Source organism: Erythrolamprus reginae, chromosome 5 (genome assembly GCF_031021105.1).
Source record: "Erythrolamprus reginae isolate rEryReg1 chromosome 5, rEryReg1.hap1, whole genome shotgun sequence".
Taxonomy (NCBI): domain Eukaryota; kingdom Metazoa; phylum Chordata; class Lepidosauria; order Squamata; family Dipsadidae; genus Erythrolamprus; species Erythrolamprus reginae.
The window spans coordinates 24,121,497-24,139,511 of record NC_091954.1 but is presented as its reverse complement, the minus strand read 5'-3'; the positions used below and the strand labels follow the sequence as shown (position 1 = coordinate 24,139,511).

Genomic DNA, 18,015 nt, shown 5'->3' with positions numbered 1-18,015 from the left:
CGCGGGGCTGCCCTGGAAACAGTGAATGCCCGGGCCGCGGTGCCTCTGCCAGTAAAAATGGAACCTCGAGAGGGCCACACAACCTTCCGAAGCTCTGTTTTCGCTAGCAGGAGACCGTCCCAGCCAAAAACAGAGCTCTGGAGCTTGTTTTCATTAGCAAAACACTTGGGTCACCACAGGTGCCCTGACACAAGTAATGTCAAGCTGGCCACAGCCACCCTGGCCACACCAAACACAACCCTTATGTGGGATTCTATGAAATCAAATTTGACATCCCTAACCTACATCAACCCTCCCAGATAGGTTGTTGATTGGTGCAGAAGCACCATGAGCTTCCATAGGTGAAGGGGGCTTGAATTTAGGTCTTCCCAATCCTTTAACTGGCTGTTGTCTGTTGCAATTTTGTCTTCTCAGCATCAGGCAGCATCTTATCCTGACACCCAAGTGCACACAATATTTGCAATAAACTTCATTCGTTTGTGATACTATATGAAGCACATTCATTCCATTTCGGCACAGAGAAGTCTTGTTGTTCTTGTGCCGTAGCATATGCTACAATTTTCCCAAAGCTGCTACAGATTTTCTGACAGTGGGAAGATATTTCACTGAATTATAAAGCAGGCAGATTTTAAATAATATAAATATCATTTGCATAATTCATGCTGTTGCAGCTATTACTTTTTTTCCTGTCCCAGTTCTATGTGAATGTTCCATGTTGTTGGTCTATCACGAAAAGACTAGTGGAATTACTCTTTTGAACAGGGAATTTTGAGCATTTTAATAAGGAATCTGGGTCCGAGCCAGTTTAGAAACACAATTTTAAATATATGTGACTAGGCTTAAATTCAATTTCACACTTCCAATTGTAGTTAAAAATGTTATGAGTTAGAAAGTGAAATACTCAGATTTTTTTCTAAAGGCTTATCCATACATCCTTGTTATTTATTTGTCCGTTTGTTTGTTTCCACCTTTATTATTTTTTTAACTCAAGGCAGAGAACGTATCCAACACACTTTCCTCCCCTTACTTTTCCCTCAACAACCCTGTGAGGTGAATTGGGCTGAGAGAGAAAAAATGGCCCAAGATCACCTAGATAGCTTTCATGGCTGAGGCAGGAGTTGAACTCAGAGCCTCTGGTTTTCTACCTAGTATCGTAACCATTAAACCAAACTGGCTCTCTTAGGTGAGATGGGCAGAATAAAAATCTGATTAATTAATTAACGGCTGTAGGCCAGAGATGCTTTGCTGACTGTTCTTTAAGGACTTGGGCTGATGTGCTGCTTTCAATCTCATTCCTGAACCAGAGTTGGAGGCATCTAAGTCCATATGTTTTGGCCTATTTCCATCTTCTCCAAATACAAACTTTGCCATTTCACATGATTTGAATAACTCAGAGGTGACTGTATTGATGACAGCATGGTCAGCTGTCCAGCTGCTATTGAGTGCTTTCAGTAATGTTTCAAGCATATAGCCATCAAAGTCACTGGACATCGCCCTTCATGGCCTTATTTTCATTTGCTTTTAGAATGACATGGAACTTTTTTTCACATATTCAATTTGTTCTCACCTCACCTCAAACAACTTTGTAGCATTCTGGGATTCCACAAAATCAGTTTTATGTGAGAAAACAAAGATATCCAAACAAAGAGTCTACGGAGAGGGGCGGCATACAAATCTAATTAATAATAATAATAACAACAACAACAACAACAACAACAACAACAATAATAATAATATCCAGGAGTATCATAAACTGAGAAATTACCATGTTTCCCCAACAATAAGACCCAACCGAGCCTTAGCATGCTTTTTCAGGCTGCTCATCATATAAGTCCTACCCCCAAAATAAGCCCCAATTAGGATTGTCAGCCAGATGGCTGTATCTAGTACTATATTTATATTTTATTTATTTATTACTGGATTTCTATGCCACCCCTCTCTGAGAACTCGGGGTGGCTCACAACATACAATACACAGTATACAAAATCTTGAATCCAATTAATTAATTAAGAGTCTAACACCCCCCCCCCCCCCCAAAAAAAAAGCATAAAAAGCAATCATTTCATTCACTCCACATTCATTGGCCAGGGGGCAAAGATGTTTATATAAAGAGGTTTTTTTAATGTAGCTTCGATTATGCCTTGCAAATCATTTCTATTTCCATTGCATTAAGTATCGATCACAGGAATGCCCTATTTTACTTAAAAACTGACATCAAACAAGCTGAATTGTTTGTTAAAAAAAGACTTGCATTTTAATTACTAGCATCTGTTCCATAAACAAGATTTAGTATATGTTAGAGCACAGTTATTAGATCAATAATATGGATCCTGGTTTCTGGGAAAAGAAATTATACAAAATGGACAGCTGAACATGTGATAGAAAACCAAAAATCCTCCACTTCCTGCTTATCTCATCTGAACGAGATTTATTTAATGTATTCTCCCCTATACACAGATAATGAATTTGCCCCTGAGAGGAATGGAAATCTGTTCTGGATGAGATTTAGGCAGCCATGAAACAGAAAAGGCACAAATTATTTCATGATCCAAGGAGGTCTGCATTGTGTCGAAAGCCATTTTAGGGGAAATTTGGATTTCAGTGGTCTTTAAGGGCTATGCAAACTAATAATGCCAATAAAAAGAATAAACATTATAGGAATCAAATTTTAAGTTGCTTACACTGTGGAGAAGCAAAGCCTTGCCAAGTCCTCCACCTCCATAAATAGTATGCTTTGTATTTTTAATGAAGCAGACGAAGTGCTAGGCCTTCTGTGATCTGATTCTGTTGCATTAAAATGTACCTTCCTTCACTGAGGTTGAAGAGTGGTTTCAGCTGGGCAGACTTTTCTCAGTGTGCCCAGAACAGTTGCTGGAAATCACTGAGGAAAGGTAGAAGGAATCTTATGTTAAACCAAGTTACATTGACTACTTCTACTTGCAGCTCTCCAAGATCTTGTGCTGAAGTTTTTTCACAGCTCTATTTACCCTAGATCAGGGGTCTCCAAAGTTGGCAATTTTAAGCTGGCTGGGGAATTCTGGGAGTTGAAGCTGTTCATGTTCAAGTTGGAAGTCAGGCTAGATTTGGAAAAAGAAAGGAAAGCAATTTCTATAACGTGATCCTGAGTATGTAGCTATCATTTTCAATAAGAGTATCCGGAATTGCTTTGGAAGTATGTCTCGAATCACTTGATAGGAAATCAGAGGAACTATGGAAGGAAATCAAAGCAGGTGTTAAAGGTGAATGTGAAAAGAGATTAAAAACATTGGGGTTGGAGAAAATGCTTAAGGAGACAAGCAAATGGATTGTGGAACAAATAAATCCAGAGTTCTCATTTGATGCTCAAGTGAGTGGGCTAGAATTGCATAGTTTGAATGTATTGTATAAAGACACAACTTCATTGAAAACTTCATAAAGCTTTTCTATGAGAAAAGAGAAGAGGATGGCAGCAGCAATAAGTGGATCTCTGGAAGACATACAGCAGAGGTCTTCAAATTTGGCAACTTTTAAGACTTGTGGACTTCAACTCCCAGAATTCTCCAGCCATCATAGCCGGCTGGAGAATTCTGGGAGTTTGTTGGGTGTGTTGGGTGTCCACACATAACCAAATTTACAAAGAACTGATAAAGAAGCAAAGGGAGACAACTGTCTGTCTGTCTGTCTGTCTAATTTATATGCCGCCCAACTCATCAAGGACTTTAAGCAACTTAAAACAAATAAAAACAATATTTAAAAGAACAATTTAAAAAATAATTACAAAACCCTAATAAAAGTCATATATCTCTCTCAATATCTCACATGGCTGGATCTAAATGGTATCTCATTCAGTCAAGGGCCCCAGTATAGATCTATTTCAAGCTATTTAGCTCCGATCAGCTACCATACCCTTCTAGGATTTGAACTTGGGCTGCTTGCCTTGTTAGGCAGTGCTTTTACCCTCAGCCATAATTCCTGTCTGTGTATCCATCCATCCTCCCATCCATCTATCTATCTTTCTATCTATCTTCCATAGTAAAGATTATGGAATTACAGGTTGTCCTCGATTTTCAAACCATTCGTTTAGTGACCACTCAAAGAACAGTGACATTGAATAATGTGACATTAAAAACTTCAGTGATTCCCTTAACAACTGTGGCAAAAGGACACAAAAAGGGGCACATCTCATATAACAACTACCTTGCTTGACAACAGAAATGTAGGGCTCGGTTGTGATCATATGTCAAGGACTACCTGTATTTTTTTATGTGGAGAAGTTGCATTTTCTGAAATGTCCTTTTCTGTCACTTTAATCAGCATAAAGAAATGCTTAGGAACCTAAAACCCCTTGTAGGGTTTTTTTGGCAATAATATCTTAATATTTTTGTCCTTGGGAGTTCAACTTCTTGTTCATAGTTTGGCTGTTTCATAACTTTTCGAACATGACCTGTTTCTACCTGGATAAAATTCTATTTTTAGGGATAACATTTTCAAGCTTTTCTGAACTAGCACCTGTTGTAAATCAATTTTTAAAAAACAAATTCATATTTAATTACATCAGTATTTTTAGGGTCACTTCACTCAGTCCTCAGCTATAAGTTACATTCACATGATAATTTCACTTTTCACATTCACTTATAGGTGAATGAAATTTCTGCTCTCAGTACGAAATACTGATTCTTCATATCTGTGATGATTGCATTTGAAATAATTTTGAAGCCTGCTCCCTTTCCTAGCTTGAAGTTTGAGGGGCAAATTGAATGTTGCATACATTCTTAAAACATACATGACTTCTTAATCTCAGTTAAAACCATAGAACAGAGAAAGTTGAATTTTCACCCTATTCCCTCTCATCAACCTATGTTTCTAGTAAATTTATTTCATTATTTTATTTATTATTTTGTCAAGTATATATAAGATTTACAGTAAAAGTATAAACATATATACATATTTACAGGACCATTCCTGCCACATGTCTAACAGAGATCAATAAGATCACACAAGGTTTGCCTTCTCCGGGTCCTGCCAACTAAGCAATGCAGATTGGTGGGGCTGCAAGGGAGGGCCTTCTCTGTTGCTGCCCTGGCTCTATGGAACAACACCCCCCCCCCGCCCCCGATGTCTGTACTGCTCCCAGCCTACTGGTCTTCCAAAAGGCTGGGAAGACCTGGCTTTTCCAGGAGGCCTGGGGGATGTGAACGCTAACATCTTGTCACAGCCAAATTGTGAATGTTTGGCATGGACGTTTGTCTGACTGGATATTTTATAGGATTTTATAATGGGTTTTACTGTTTTTTAACATTAATATTGGATTTTTTTTATCATTGTGTTTTATTTTATAGTGTAAACCATCCTGAGTCCCATTGGGATTGGGTGACATAGAAGTCAATTAAATTAAATTAAATTAAATTAAATTATTTTGAGTACATGGGAATATTAGGACAGGGATAGTAGGCATGTTGGTGTGCTCATGCTGCCCCTTATAGGCCTCTTAGAAATGGGGTAAGGTCAACAGTAGAAAGTCTAAAGTTAAAGTTTGAGGGATTTGGGGAAGAAAACACAGAGTCTGGTAGTGTATTCCAGGCATTGACCACTCTATTGCTGAAGTCGTATTTTCTGCAATCGAGTTTGGAGCGGTTTACCTTAAGTTTGTATCTATTGTTTGCTCCTGTATTGTTGCGGTTGAAGCTGAAGAAGTCATTGATGGGTACGACATTCTAGCAGATAATTTTATGTACTACACTTAGGTCAGACCTAAGACAGTGTAGTTCTAAATTGTCTAAGACCAAAATTTCAAGACTGATGGCATAAGGTATCTTCTTGCGAAATATCTCTGAACATTTTCAATTGTATTAATGTCCAATATGTAGTGCAAGTTCTGGACAGATGAGCTGTATTCAAGAATTGGTTTAGCAAATGTTTGTATGCTCTAGTAAAAAGTACAATATTACGAAAGAAGAAGTTATACAAGGTTAGGTTAACCACTCTTAATGCCTTTTTGGCAATGTTGTTGCAGTAGCCTCTGGCACTTTGATCATTAGAGTTGAGTACTCCGAAGTCCTTAACAAGGGGCTTCTACAAGGTCGTGTCCATCCAGTTTGTATTTTGTGTTCTTATTTTTTTTTGCCAATATGTAAGACATAGCATTTGTTGGTTGAGATTTGAAGTTGCCACTTGTTTGACCATTCTGACACATAGTCGAGATCTTTTAGAAGGGTAGCAGTATTGCTGGTAGTGTTGAATAGTTTTACATCAGCAGTGAAGAGAATGCAGTTGCTTATCATATGATCACAAAGGTCATTTATGTAAAGTATAAAAAGTGTTGTCCCTAAAATGCTGCTTTGGGGTACACCACTGTTAACAGGTACAGGATTTGATATAGATTTGATATTTTGACCACTTGCCTGTTTGAGGGGAATGCAGTTATTCTTTCATGCAGGGGGCCAGGAATGCCGTAAGATTGCAGTTTTAGAAGTAGTTCGTCATGCACCACTAAATCAAAGGCTTTACAGAAGTCTTTGTAAATTTTATCTATTGTTTTGCCTTGATTGAGTTATGTAGTCCACATGTTTTTGCATGTGGAGTTGCAGATTAGAGGATAATTTTTTTCTGAAACCAAATTGTTTGTTAGAGAGTAGATTGTTTGCTTCTAAGTGGAGGGTAATAGATTGGTTAATGATTGATTCCACAACTTTGCAGGTGACACAGCATAAAGAGATTGATCTATAATTTTCAACTAAGCTGGGGTCTCCTTTTTTGAAGATAGGGATGACCGTGACCAGTAGCCATAGGTTGGGCAGAGAGCCGGTCTTGAAATATATTTCAAAAATTATGCTTAGAGGTTCTAAGACAGAGGAAAGCTTTTTTTAAGAAGTAGGCACATAGTCCATAGTCCACAATAGGGATGGTTTTAGGTGGCATAGTGCTTTTTCAATGTTATCTTCAGTAAAATCGATTTGTATTAGATTGTTGTAATTATTTGTGGTATGGTTAGGAAAAATTGGGCATGAGCCATTGCTGTTTACAAAGACTGCGCTGAAGAACGTGTTTAAAAGGTTGGCTTTAGTGGTTTCATTATTACAGTCATTACTGTTAGGTCCTTTTAATGGTGGGATGGATTTTGAGTCTTTAAATTGGTTGTTTACAAAATTATAGAAAGTGTGATAATAGGTGCATTCAGTCCTCATCTGGCAGCATAAGTTTTTGTAGCGGTTTTAAAGTTAGCTACTTAGCCAGTTTTGTTTTTTCACCACGGTGTGTGTGTGTGTGTGTTGGATTGACATTTTCTTATTGTTATGGGTAATTTGTTTTTCTTGATTATGGGGAGGGTATTATTGGTACGTATAGTTTTATTATTCTTTTGACTACAAACAGGAAAACGTTATAATGATATTTCGCAGTATTACAGTCAGATAATAGAATTTGCCAATTGAAAGAGGAGAGGTCAGTGTCTATGACATCATAGTTGGCTTTTTAAAAATTATATTTGGGTATTTCATCATTATGCTGACGTATATTGAGACAAAAGTTAATCATGCTATGGGTCACTGTTATTCATGGTATGGTCAGTGTTGGAAAAAGGGTCTTATACATGCAAGCAACCCTGTACAATTTATGGACTACTACTACTACTACTACTACTACTACTAATAATAATAATAATAATAATAATAATAATAGAGCGGGGGTGGCGCAGCAGGTAGAGTGCTGTACTGCAGGCCACTGAAGCTGACTGTAGATATGAAGGTCAGTGGTTCAAATTTCACCACCGGCTCAAGGTTGACACAGTCTTCCATCCTTCCGAAGTGGGTAAAATGAGGACCCAGATTGTGGGGGCAATAGGCTGGCTCTGTTAAAAAATGCTATTGCTAACATGTTGTAAGCCGCCCTGAGTCTAAGGAGAAGGGCGGAACAAAAATCGAATAAATAAAAAAATAAAATAAAATATTATTATTATTATTATTATTATTATTATTATTATTATTTATTAGACTTGTACGCCGCTCCTCTCCAAAGACTGGGGGCTGCTCACAACAGCAATAAAACAGTACAATACAAATCTAATGGTTAAAACTATAACTAAAAACCCACTATCTTAAAAAACAATCAATACTATGCAGTCACAACCACACATAACTCTTAATGGTCAGAGAAGGAGATCCATAAATTATGTTTGAACTGTTGCAAAAAATGAGATCAATGCAGTTATTGAGTCTAGTGTTGTTAATTATTAGTTGATCCAGTCCCAGGTTAGTAACAGCATTGTACAGGTTTGCATGTATAAGTTAATTTCTATATTCATTTAAGTCCAATTAATAAGAGGTAGATTGAGGTCACCAAGAAAGATAAGCAGGTGGGGCAGGAGGCTGTTCATATTAGTAATCTAGTTAACGTATTTGCATATACGATGTCTCAGGGGTCTATAACAGAGAAGGAAGTGAAACATGGTATTTAAGGACAGCTCGCAGACAATGGTCTCAGGAAGAGCAAGTTCATGTGCAACTTGAATATTTTTTAGATTTAGGGACTTTTTATGAAAGATAGCCACTTCACCTCCTGTATCTGTGTGTGATATTTTGCATAAAAATAACCAATTGAATTTATGTTATCCTGCATTGTGATGCAAATTGGGTTCCACACGCAGCAAATATTTTCTTAAAGTATGTGTTAAAGCAGTGCTTTTTAAAAACTTGGCAACATTTTAAATATTTAGACTTCAATTTTCAAGAAATTTCGGAACTTGAACTCCACACATTTAGAAAGTTGCCAAGTATGAAAAACACTGCTAAAGTATAAAATGTAGTGAGACTCTTAACCTGCTGACTGTTTTCTTCTAGACATTTTTACATGCATATTAATTGAGAGTCACCTTGCTCTAATAAATTGCCCACCCTGAATAATGGTGCATGGATGCTTAGAACTTGGCACAAATAGAGCTTGCCATAGCAAAGCAATTTAAAGCCTCTGCAATCTTTGCTGGACACCTACTTATTTACAATTAAGATAACTTTGCTCAAGCTTGAGGAAAGCTTTAAATGCTGTGTCAGAGGATACTATGGTAAACCCTACTCAAATGCTACACAGCATTCCTGAGTTCTTTTCCAGTTGCCTCTACTTTTAGGAAAACAGTTGTGTGGTTGCTAGTCTTATTAGCATCAGGTGCCATAAGGACAAAAAACATCCCATATTTGCCATATGGTACCTTTTATATATACAGTAAAGCAATGATAGTAAACTCTCTCGATACTAAAATGTGTGTAGATGGGAGAAAGGTAAAATTACTTCTGCTTCCTGGGATTATTGGTGCTCTCTAAGCTTGGTTGCTTTCTTACAGATGTTTCTTTAGGTCAGTGGTTCCCAACATAGGGCCCATGCCCCACAGGTGGGGGCAATTGGAATCTTGTTTAAACCAAGTTAATGGCCTTTTAGGCTTTCTCCATATGAGTAGGAGTTCACTTTTTGAATACTAAGAATTATATGTCATGGGAGGTGAGGCGGCGTCAGGATTTTAGAGATGCTTAGGTGGGGCATGGCCAAAAAATGTTGGGGTAACCACTGCTTTAAGTAATGAGTGAACAAATTACCCTAATGAAACATCTGCAAGAAAACAACTACTGTATTGGAAAGAAATACCCATCTGGGTTTAGTTCCAAGTGGAGAGAAAGACAATGAAAGCATAGAGGCTGATTGGAAAAGATGGTTTATTGAGGGACAGGACCACATGGGTTTGAGGTCCTGGGCAGCTGAACAGATGGAGTTGAGAGAAAGAGAGCAGTATTTATACACCTTCTTGGGCTTTGAACATGAGCTTCCTTCTGTGCAAGAAATGTATTCTTTGGTTGTCAGACTCCCAGGGAGGTATGCAGGGGTCATATTTAACTTTTTATGTTGTCTGAGTTAAGTTTGATTGAACCATGCTGGGTGATGTAATGAAGGGGCTTGGTTGTGCCATGCGGTGAGCTCTACTGATAGATATTCCTATTATGTCCAGGAGGGTCATGTATTAATCCCATCACCCTTGAGCTGAAGGTCCAATTTTTATTTTTTAGAATGGAATGGAATGGAATAGAATAGAATTCTTTATTGGCCAAGTGTGATTGGACACACAAGGAATTTGTCTTTGGTGCAAATGCTCTCAGTGTACATAAAAGAAAATATACATTTATAAAGAATCATGGGGTACAACACTTAATGATTGTCATTAATGATGTCTTGTAGATAGGCTGATCTTTCTGGGGCTATTAACAAATCTGGGGGCTGCTTTCCAAAAGCATGTTTCTCCTTTAGGGAAATATAATATTTATTTATTTATTTATTTTATTTATTTATTATTTAGATTTGTATGCCGCCCCTCTCTGAAGACTCGGGGCGGCTCACAACAAGATAGAACAAATCATAAATAATCCAAATAACTTTAAAATATTTAAAGATTTAAAAGAACCCCATATACTAACAGACACACACACAAGCATACCATGTATAAAATTGAACATGCCCGGGGGAGGTGTTTCAATTCCCCCATGCCTGACGGCAGAGGTGGGTTTTAAGGAGTTTACGGAAGGCAGGAAGAGTAGGGGCAGTTCTAATCTCTGGGGGGAGTTGGTTCCAGAGAGCTGGTGCCGCCACAGAGAAGGCTCTTCCCCTGGGGCCCGCCAACCGACATTGTTTCGTTGACGGGACCCGGAGAAGGCCCACTCTGTGGGACCTAATCGGTCGCTGGGATTCGTGCGGCAGGAGGCGGTCTCGGAGATATTCTGGTCCAGTGCCATGAAGGGCTTTAAAGGTCATAACCAACACTTTGAATTGTGACCGGAAATTGATCGGCAGCCAATGCAGACTGCGGAGTGCTGGTGAAACATGGGCATACCTAGGTAAGCCCATGACTGCTCTCGCAGCTGCATTCTGCACGATCGGAAGTTTCCGAACACTTTTCAGAGGTAGCCCCATGTAGAGAGCATTACAGTAGTCGAACCTCGAGGTGACGAGGGCATGAGTGACTGTGAGCAATGAGTCCCGGTCCAGATAGGGCCGCAACTGGTGCACCAGGCGAACCTGGGCAAACGCCCCCCTCGCCACAGCTGAAAGATGGTTCTCTAATGTGAGCTGTGGATCGAGGAGGACGCCCAAGTTGCGGACCCTCTCTGAGGGGGTCAATAATTCCCCCCCCAGGGTAATGGACGGACAGATGGGATTGTCTTTGGGAGGCAAAACCCACAGCCACTCCGTCTTATCCGGGTTGAGTTTGAGTCTGTTGGCACCCATCCAGGCCCCAACAGCCTCCAGGCACTGGCACATCACTTCCACCGCTTCGTTGACTGGACATGGGGTGGAGATGTAAAGCTGGGTATCATCAGCATATTGATGATACCTCACCCCATTTCCTGCCTTTTTAATATTTCTCAAAATATTTTATTCTTCTAGGAGAGGGGTGGGTGCTAACTTACACAACCAAGCTTAAAGAGCATCAAAGACCCCACAGCTCAACCGTAAGCTATAAATGCTTTCTTGTTTCTGTTCTTGGCCTTAGTTTGCTATACCAATTGCTTTAAGCTATTTCCTGTAATGTAGCTCAGATATCAGTTCCTTTTGATCTTCAGACAGCTTTATTCATTTTTACCACTCTATAGTTCTCCCTCCCACCCCACCCAATAAAATAAAGTTTCAGCCCTAAACTGATTTTTAGCAGCTCAGCAGCAAATGAAAAATCTGAGTAGGCCAAAAGTTGAAACACAGAGATAGATTTTCCACCAGTGGGCCAATGGGTTCTCTAAGATCCTTGCTAACTGCCCTTGGCAGAATGGCTTTCATAATTAATTAACAGCTATTCTACTTATAACCAGACTAATGAGATTCTGTTCAAAGCTTTCAAACACGTTAGCATTCCAATTAAGTTAACTGGAGGCCTATGTTCAGAAGCATTAATATGCAGTTAGTTTACTGTACTCTGAGCCAAACTCTCTGCCCAAAAAGTTATTTTGACTTTTCTTAATATTTATCACAGAGGTTATCCCTGCAACATACTTTCACATTTGCTGACTTGGGTCATGCAAATGCAAAAATACATCTTGCGAAATTAGAATTTTGTGCTGATTCTCCTTATGACATGAGAAATTAAATTTACAGATTAATTAGTTTATTATTGCAGACAGGGTCATATTATTTTGGCTGTTAGGCTAATAACTGGAATTAAATATCACAGAGGATAGAGTTTGATTTTTCTGTCACTACATTTATGTCTTTAAAAGATTGAATGATGCAGCATACTTTTCCAGGTGGACCTGAATGAGTTTTGGTTACACATAACAAAGTTTCTCCTGCTGTTTGCTTGGCAATATATTGTTGTATAATTGTTTAGCTTAATTAAACTAGATTTTATAATGATAAGACTTGATTATTTGCTTTCCTCTATTGTAAATGTTGATACTCTGTGCTTACTCAAAAGCTTTCAAAAATATATGAGGGTTTGAAATCATTCTGTCTTCTATATAGAATTGTTTATTTATATACAATATAAGCAGGTTTGTCGAGGCATAGAAAGGAGGTGTTAGGGACATTGAGCTCCAAAGTTGAAAAAGATAAATTGATTTATAATTTCACTCACTAAAACTTCCTGCTTGCACAACCAGGAATTTCTCAAATGTTTGCCATATTCAGCAATATATTAAAGACATTGAAAATTATTTTATGCCAGGTCTTATTTTTTATCCCTGTCTTCCAAAATTGATTGTGCAAATAGATAGTTGCTTGCAAGCACCAAAGCAGAGGTATTTCTCCCTATCAGATACCTCATTGGCTATAGACAGTCATTTCATGGTGGGATATATCTTTTAGAAACAGAGGCGTCAAACTTGTGGCGTCACATCATTACATGATGTATTGCCTACTTTTCCCCCTTTCACTAAATGTTGGGTGGGTGTGGCCAGCGCATGATGCATCCAGACCACAGGCTGCCAGTTTGACACTCCAGTTTTAGAAAGTCACATCAGAATCAGCAAAGGGTTGATTATCTGTGTGCTGGAGGAATTGGTAGCCGAAAAATGGGCTGATTTAAAAAAAATGTATCTAGATATTGAGGAATAATTTTATGTATGTACTGCATGTAGCACACACATACATATATAATACAGTATGTCATCGTTATAATCGGAGCTTGAAATTCTGTGCTTGTAGTTTTTTATGTATATTATGTGTGGCTACCAATTACAGTTTTGCAATAACCTTTAGAAAATGTGATGTTGAACAATTTAAATGCAGCGCAAAAGAAGTGGGAATACCATTTCCATTAGCATTGAAAATAGATGCCAGAATAAAACCACTAGGAATAGACTATGTGTTTAAAAATCTAAATGCTAAGTTTAGTGCTCTGGATAGGCCAAGTATTTCCATTAATTGTTTATGACCTAAGTGAGTTAATGTCCATCAAGCTGAAGGAAGGAACAGCTTTTTCTATGCCACCAGGTAAGAAACAATCAAAGAGTCCAAAGCCTTTTACTAGACCACTTAGAGCAGTAAGTGGACGATCTCTTAAATATGAGCCAGCAGCGTGCAAGAACAGCAGCCAAAAAAGCTAATATGATCCTTGGTTGTATAAACAGAGGCATAGAATCAAAATCATGGGAAGTGTTAGTACCGCCTTAGTAAAGCCACACCTGGAATACTGCATCTACTTTTTGTCACCACATTACAAAAACAATGTTGAGCCTTGGGGAAACTGCAGACAAGAGCAACTAAGGTGATTAAAGGCCTGGAGACTAAAACATGTGAAGAAGCATTGCAGGAATTGGGTATGGCTAGTCTAGAGAACAGAAGAACAAAGGATGATATGATAGCAGGATTCCAATTTTTGAGGGGCTGCCACAAAGAAGAACAGGTCAACTTATTTTCTAAAGTACCAGAGGGCAGGACAATGGATGGAAATTAATCAAAGAGAGAAGCAACCTGGAATTAAGGAGAAACTTCCTGACCATCAATAGAATAGAAGTTACCTTTAGAGGTTGTGGGTGCTTCAACACTGGAGGTTTTTAAGAAGAGACTGGACAGCCACATGTCAGAAATGGCAAACCTTTTTTCCTTCATGCGCCAAAAGCGCCCACACCCATAATTCAATGCCCCTGGTGCCCCACTTCCCTACGCATGCTCTGTGACATTGTGATGTCAATGTCAAGTTACATTCAAGTGATCCCCCCCCCACTGCTCTGCCCCGACACATGCACGCATGACCCCCACACTCCTCCATTTTCTGATTTCTGTTAGGTCCATTTTTTGCCCTCCTCAGGCTACTCCGGAGGCCTTCCAGAGGCCAAAAATGCCTTCCAGAGCCTTCGCATGAGCCAAAAATCAACTGGCCGGTGCACATATGTGTGCTGGAGCTGAGCTAGGGCAACTCTTGCATGCCAGCAGATATGGCTCCGCATGCCACCTGTGGCACATATTCCATAAGTTTGCTATCATGGTTATATCTGAGGTTTGGAATGGAAGTCCTCTAAGGACCCTTCTGATTAACCTACTGTAAAGAAACTTATTGAGACCTTAACTTAATATCCTTTCCAGCAGAGGTGTGGGTGAGAGTAGCTAATCAAGAAAACCAGGGCCAAGCCAAAAGAGAATATAAGTGGAAGGAAAAATCCCGAGTAAGCACTTCTAAGATTTTCTGTTGTGATGCTACTATCAGAGGAAAAAGTAAATACCATCCATAGTTGATTGATTAGTTCATTCACCATCTATTAACTACCTGCAATAAATTAACTTAGTGCTGAGCTTGCTGTGTCTTTCAAAAATTAATATGCCATACGCTTTTATGCTGAAAAGTTTGCATACACTTTTGAAATTTCAATATTTCTGCATAAATGCGATCTAAAAGATGATGGGTTCTCCAATCCGAGAGCTATAAATAAAAAAACCTAGTTAAACAAATGTGTCAAAAACATTCTAAGTGTTCATTTATTTACCAAGAAAAATAATCCAAAGTTACATATTTGTGTGTGGTATGTGAACCGTTGCCCAGCTCAGCTCCACTGCACATGTGTGTGCACCTCCCACTAGCTAGCCAATTTTCGGGTATTTGCCATGTATGCACGGAGAGAGGCACGCCTGCAGGAGACACATGGGCATGCCTGGTCACATGCGCATATGTGGAGTGAGGTGGGGAGAAGACGAGGGTACAATGTCCCCCGCGGGCCGTTTTTCAGCACACAGTGAGAAAAGGGTTAGCTGATCTATGAAAATGATGAATTAAAAAGTCCTAGGGTTATTTATATGGGTTAACAGGGGTGGGCTGCAGGCAGGACGGGGTGGAACGCAGTTCCACTGGCGGAAATGAAGCTGTGTGCCCACCCCAAGCTATCCACCCCTCCCATCCTGTTCCTCCTCCTCGGAAAGCAGCAGGGAGATCAGAACCTGCAGGAATGGCAAGGGGCCCATTTCCTCCCCCCTCTTTTCTCAACAATTCAATTCAATTTATTAGATTTGTATGCCGCCCCTCTCCAAAGACTCGGGGTGGCTCACAACAATAATAAAAACAGTATAATAATGGAACAAATCTAATAATAAAATTATATTAAAAACCCCAACAATTTAAAAACCATGCAACACATACATACCAAACATAAAATATAAGAAAGCCTGGGGGAGATGTCTTAATTCCCCCATGCCTGGCGTCAGCTGATTGGCATCCATTCACCTAGCTACCCAGCCTGAGGCAGGGGGCGACCCAGGAAGGAGAGTGCAGGAAACACGAAGCAAATTGTCACCCCAGAGAGAGACACTGATGAGGTTATAAATCGAGGATTTAACAGTTCACTTGAATGATGATGAGCGTTCAAGTCATTCCCACCTGATCACATGGCCGGCAAGCTACTCCTACCCAGTCACATGACCATCAGCCACACCCACAAAATAAGCCACACCCACAGTATGGCAGTAAAAAATTTGGCTGCCCATTACTGTGTGTTATCATATGACAGAATCCACCAGGATCATTTCCTGGATATCCATTACACAGAAATGGATTTTATCCATTTATGCAAGAAGCACAGATGTACTCCCATTGATCCAAGTGACAGCAATAAATGCTGTTGACACAAGTACTGTGCTGTTAGGACCTAACCATCTGGAGCTAGGCTGCAGCTATGTCATGCAGGCTTTCTGTATTTAACCTAGTAGTATTTAAAGTCCACCCCTCCTCCCTCCCTCTCAAGTTCTCTACTACTGGGTCAAATGAATTGCAATCAAGAACCCATCAGGAGAACAAACGGCTGCCTCTGACATGATTGGCTTCAGCGCTGAAGTTCAATGAGAAATTACATGTTGGCTTCAGCACTTTTCATCCTTCCATTTAGCAAGTGCATTTAACTTGAAAAAAGGCTGGTTGCTTCATGTTAACATTGGGGATCGGTGGATAAGAAAGTGGGGAAAATCCTATCTTTGATTTTGCTCATCAGAAAAAAAACCCAGAGACTTGAGTGCATTTATGTTAAGTCTTTCATTTCCCGCAAAAGGTTGACATCTGACTTGCATTTTGTTTTCGTTCTTGCAGATACGATGCAACAAGTTGCCAAAACAGTGGCAAAGGTGGAACTGTCAGACCATGTATGTGATGTTGTGTTTGCTCTTTTTGACTGTGATGGTGAGTATCTTCCATTTACCTGCAAGTCTCCCTCTTGTGTATGAAAATAACAGAATAAAGAGTTTGTAGGGATCTTTAAGGTCTTCTAGTCCAGGCTCCTGAGCAAGGAGGAGATTATACCATTCCAGACAAATGGCTGTCTGATCTCTTCTTAAAAGCCATCAATGATAGAGTACCACATTTGAAGGCAAGCCATTCCATTGGTTAATTGTTCTCACCATTGGGAAATTTTTCCTTAGCTCTAGGTTGCTTCTCCTTGATTAGTTTCTATCTTTCTTCTTTGATTGTTTCTTGCCTTCTGGAAAATAGGCTGATCCCCTCAAACATTGGAACACTGCTATTATGTCATCCTTAGTCCTTCTTTTAGCTAGACTAGAGAAACCTAATCCATGCAATAATTCCTTTTAGCCTCCAGACCCCCTAATCATCTTCATTGCTTTTCTCTGCAATTTCAATGGTTATTGAAACGGATGTCCATGTGCCGCCTCTATGTTGGTTGAGGCAGGCAGGATTCCCTTGAGTACCATTTGTTGGAGGTCAGGGGAAAGGGAGGGTCTTGCCTTCTCTTTCTGCTCAAGATCCCCATGGACAATTGGTGGGCCACTGTGTGACACAGAATGCTGGACTCGATGGGCTTTGGCCTGATTCAGCATGGCTCTTCTTATGTTCCTATTTCATTGCGATCAGTGGAGAGCCAGGTTCAAAAGCCCTCTCAGGTCCAAAGATCACAAGGTGACCTTGGAGAGCTCACCTTCATTCAGCCTTGCAGGATTGACAAGCCAAGGCTATATGGATAGAAGCCCAACCTCGCTGTCATTTTAGATGTTTTCTTCTATCCTGTCAATCACTGGACCCTTAAGGTTAACTTTATCATGCTTCAGAACTATGACAGTCATACATTCGTGGCTATAAGGTGAAGTAGCTTCTCTGCGATCCATTCTGCTCCATCCAGCGGTTCCTCTGGCAAAGAAAATCAGCCACCAATCATTCTCCCAGGATTGGTGGCTACTCCCTGCCAGTTCTTCAACTGGCCTTCTTGAGTTTCATCAGCCAATCAATAGGAATATTTTCTGATCAATTCAGGATGTGTACATTTTATTTAATCAACTCAAGTTCATTGTTCATTTGGTCAATTTTTTTTTTTTACTTTGGGTAACTCTGGCTATTTATTTATTTAGCCACAAGAATGCTGATCTCTTAATTTTCTGGAAGCCTATGATATTCCCAAGACAAGCGTAGTTTGCAAATCAGCTGCCAGGTTGTATAGAGACTCTCTGCTGCTACTGCTTCCTTTCCTTATATTGGCTCTGAATTGCCTAACTGGGCTACTTCTTGGTTGATTTCCAAACCTTGTAGCTCTTAAAAATCAAATCCACTGGTGCTGGTGGAGTGTTTGTTTTACTATTTTCCAAAAA

General features: G+C 39.6%; 1 protein-coding gene across 2 annotated transcripts in view; it reads left to right on the top strand.

Moving 5' to 3' along the window:
* The window catches only part of MICU1 (mitochondrial calcium uptake 1), a 191,229-nt gene that overhangs the window by 161,486 nt on the left and 11,728 nt on the right, over window positions 1-18,015 (top strand). For both annotated transcript variants that reach the window (XM_070752267.1, XM_070752266.1), the window contains exon 11: window positions 16,511-16,600. In XM_070752267.1, coding sequence (XP_070608368.1) covers window positions 16,511-16,600 — 90 coding nt within the window. The remainder of the gene's footprint in view (window positions 1-16,510; window positions 16,601-18,015) is intronic.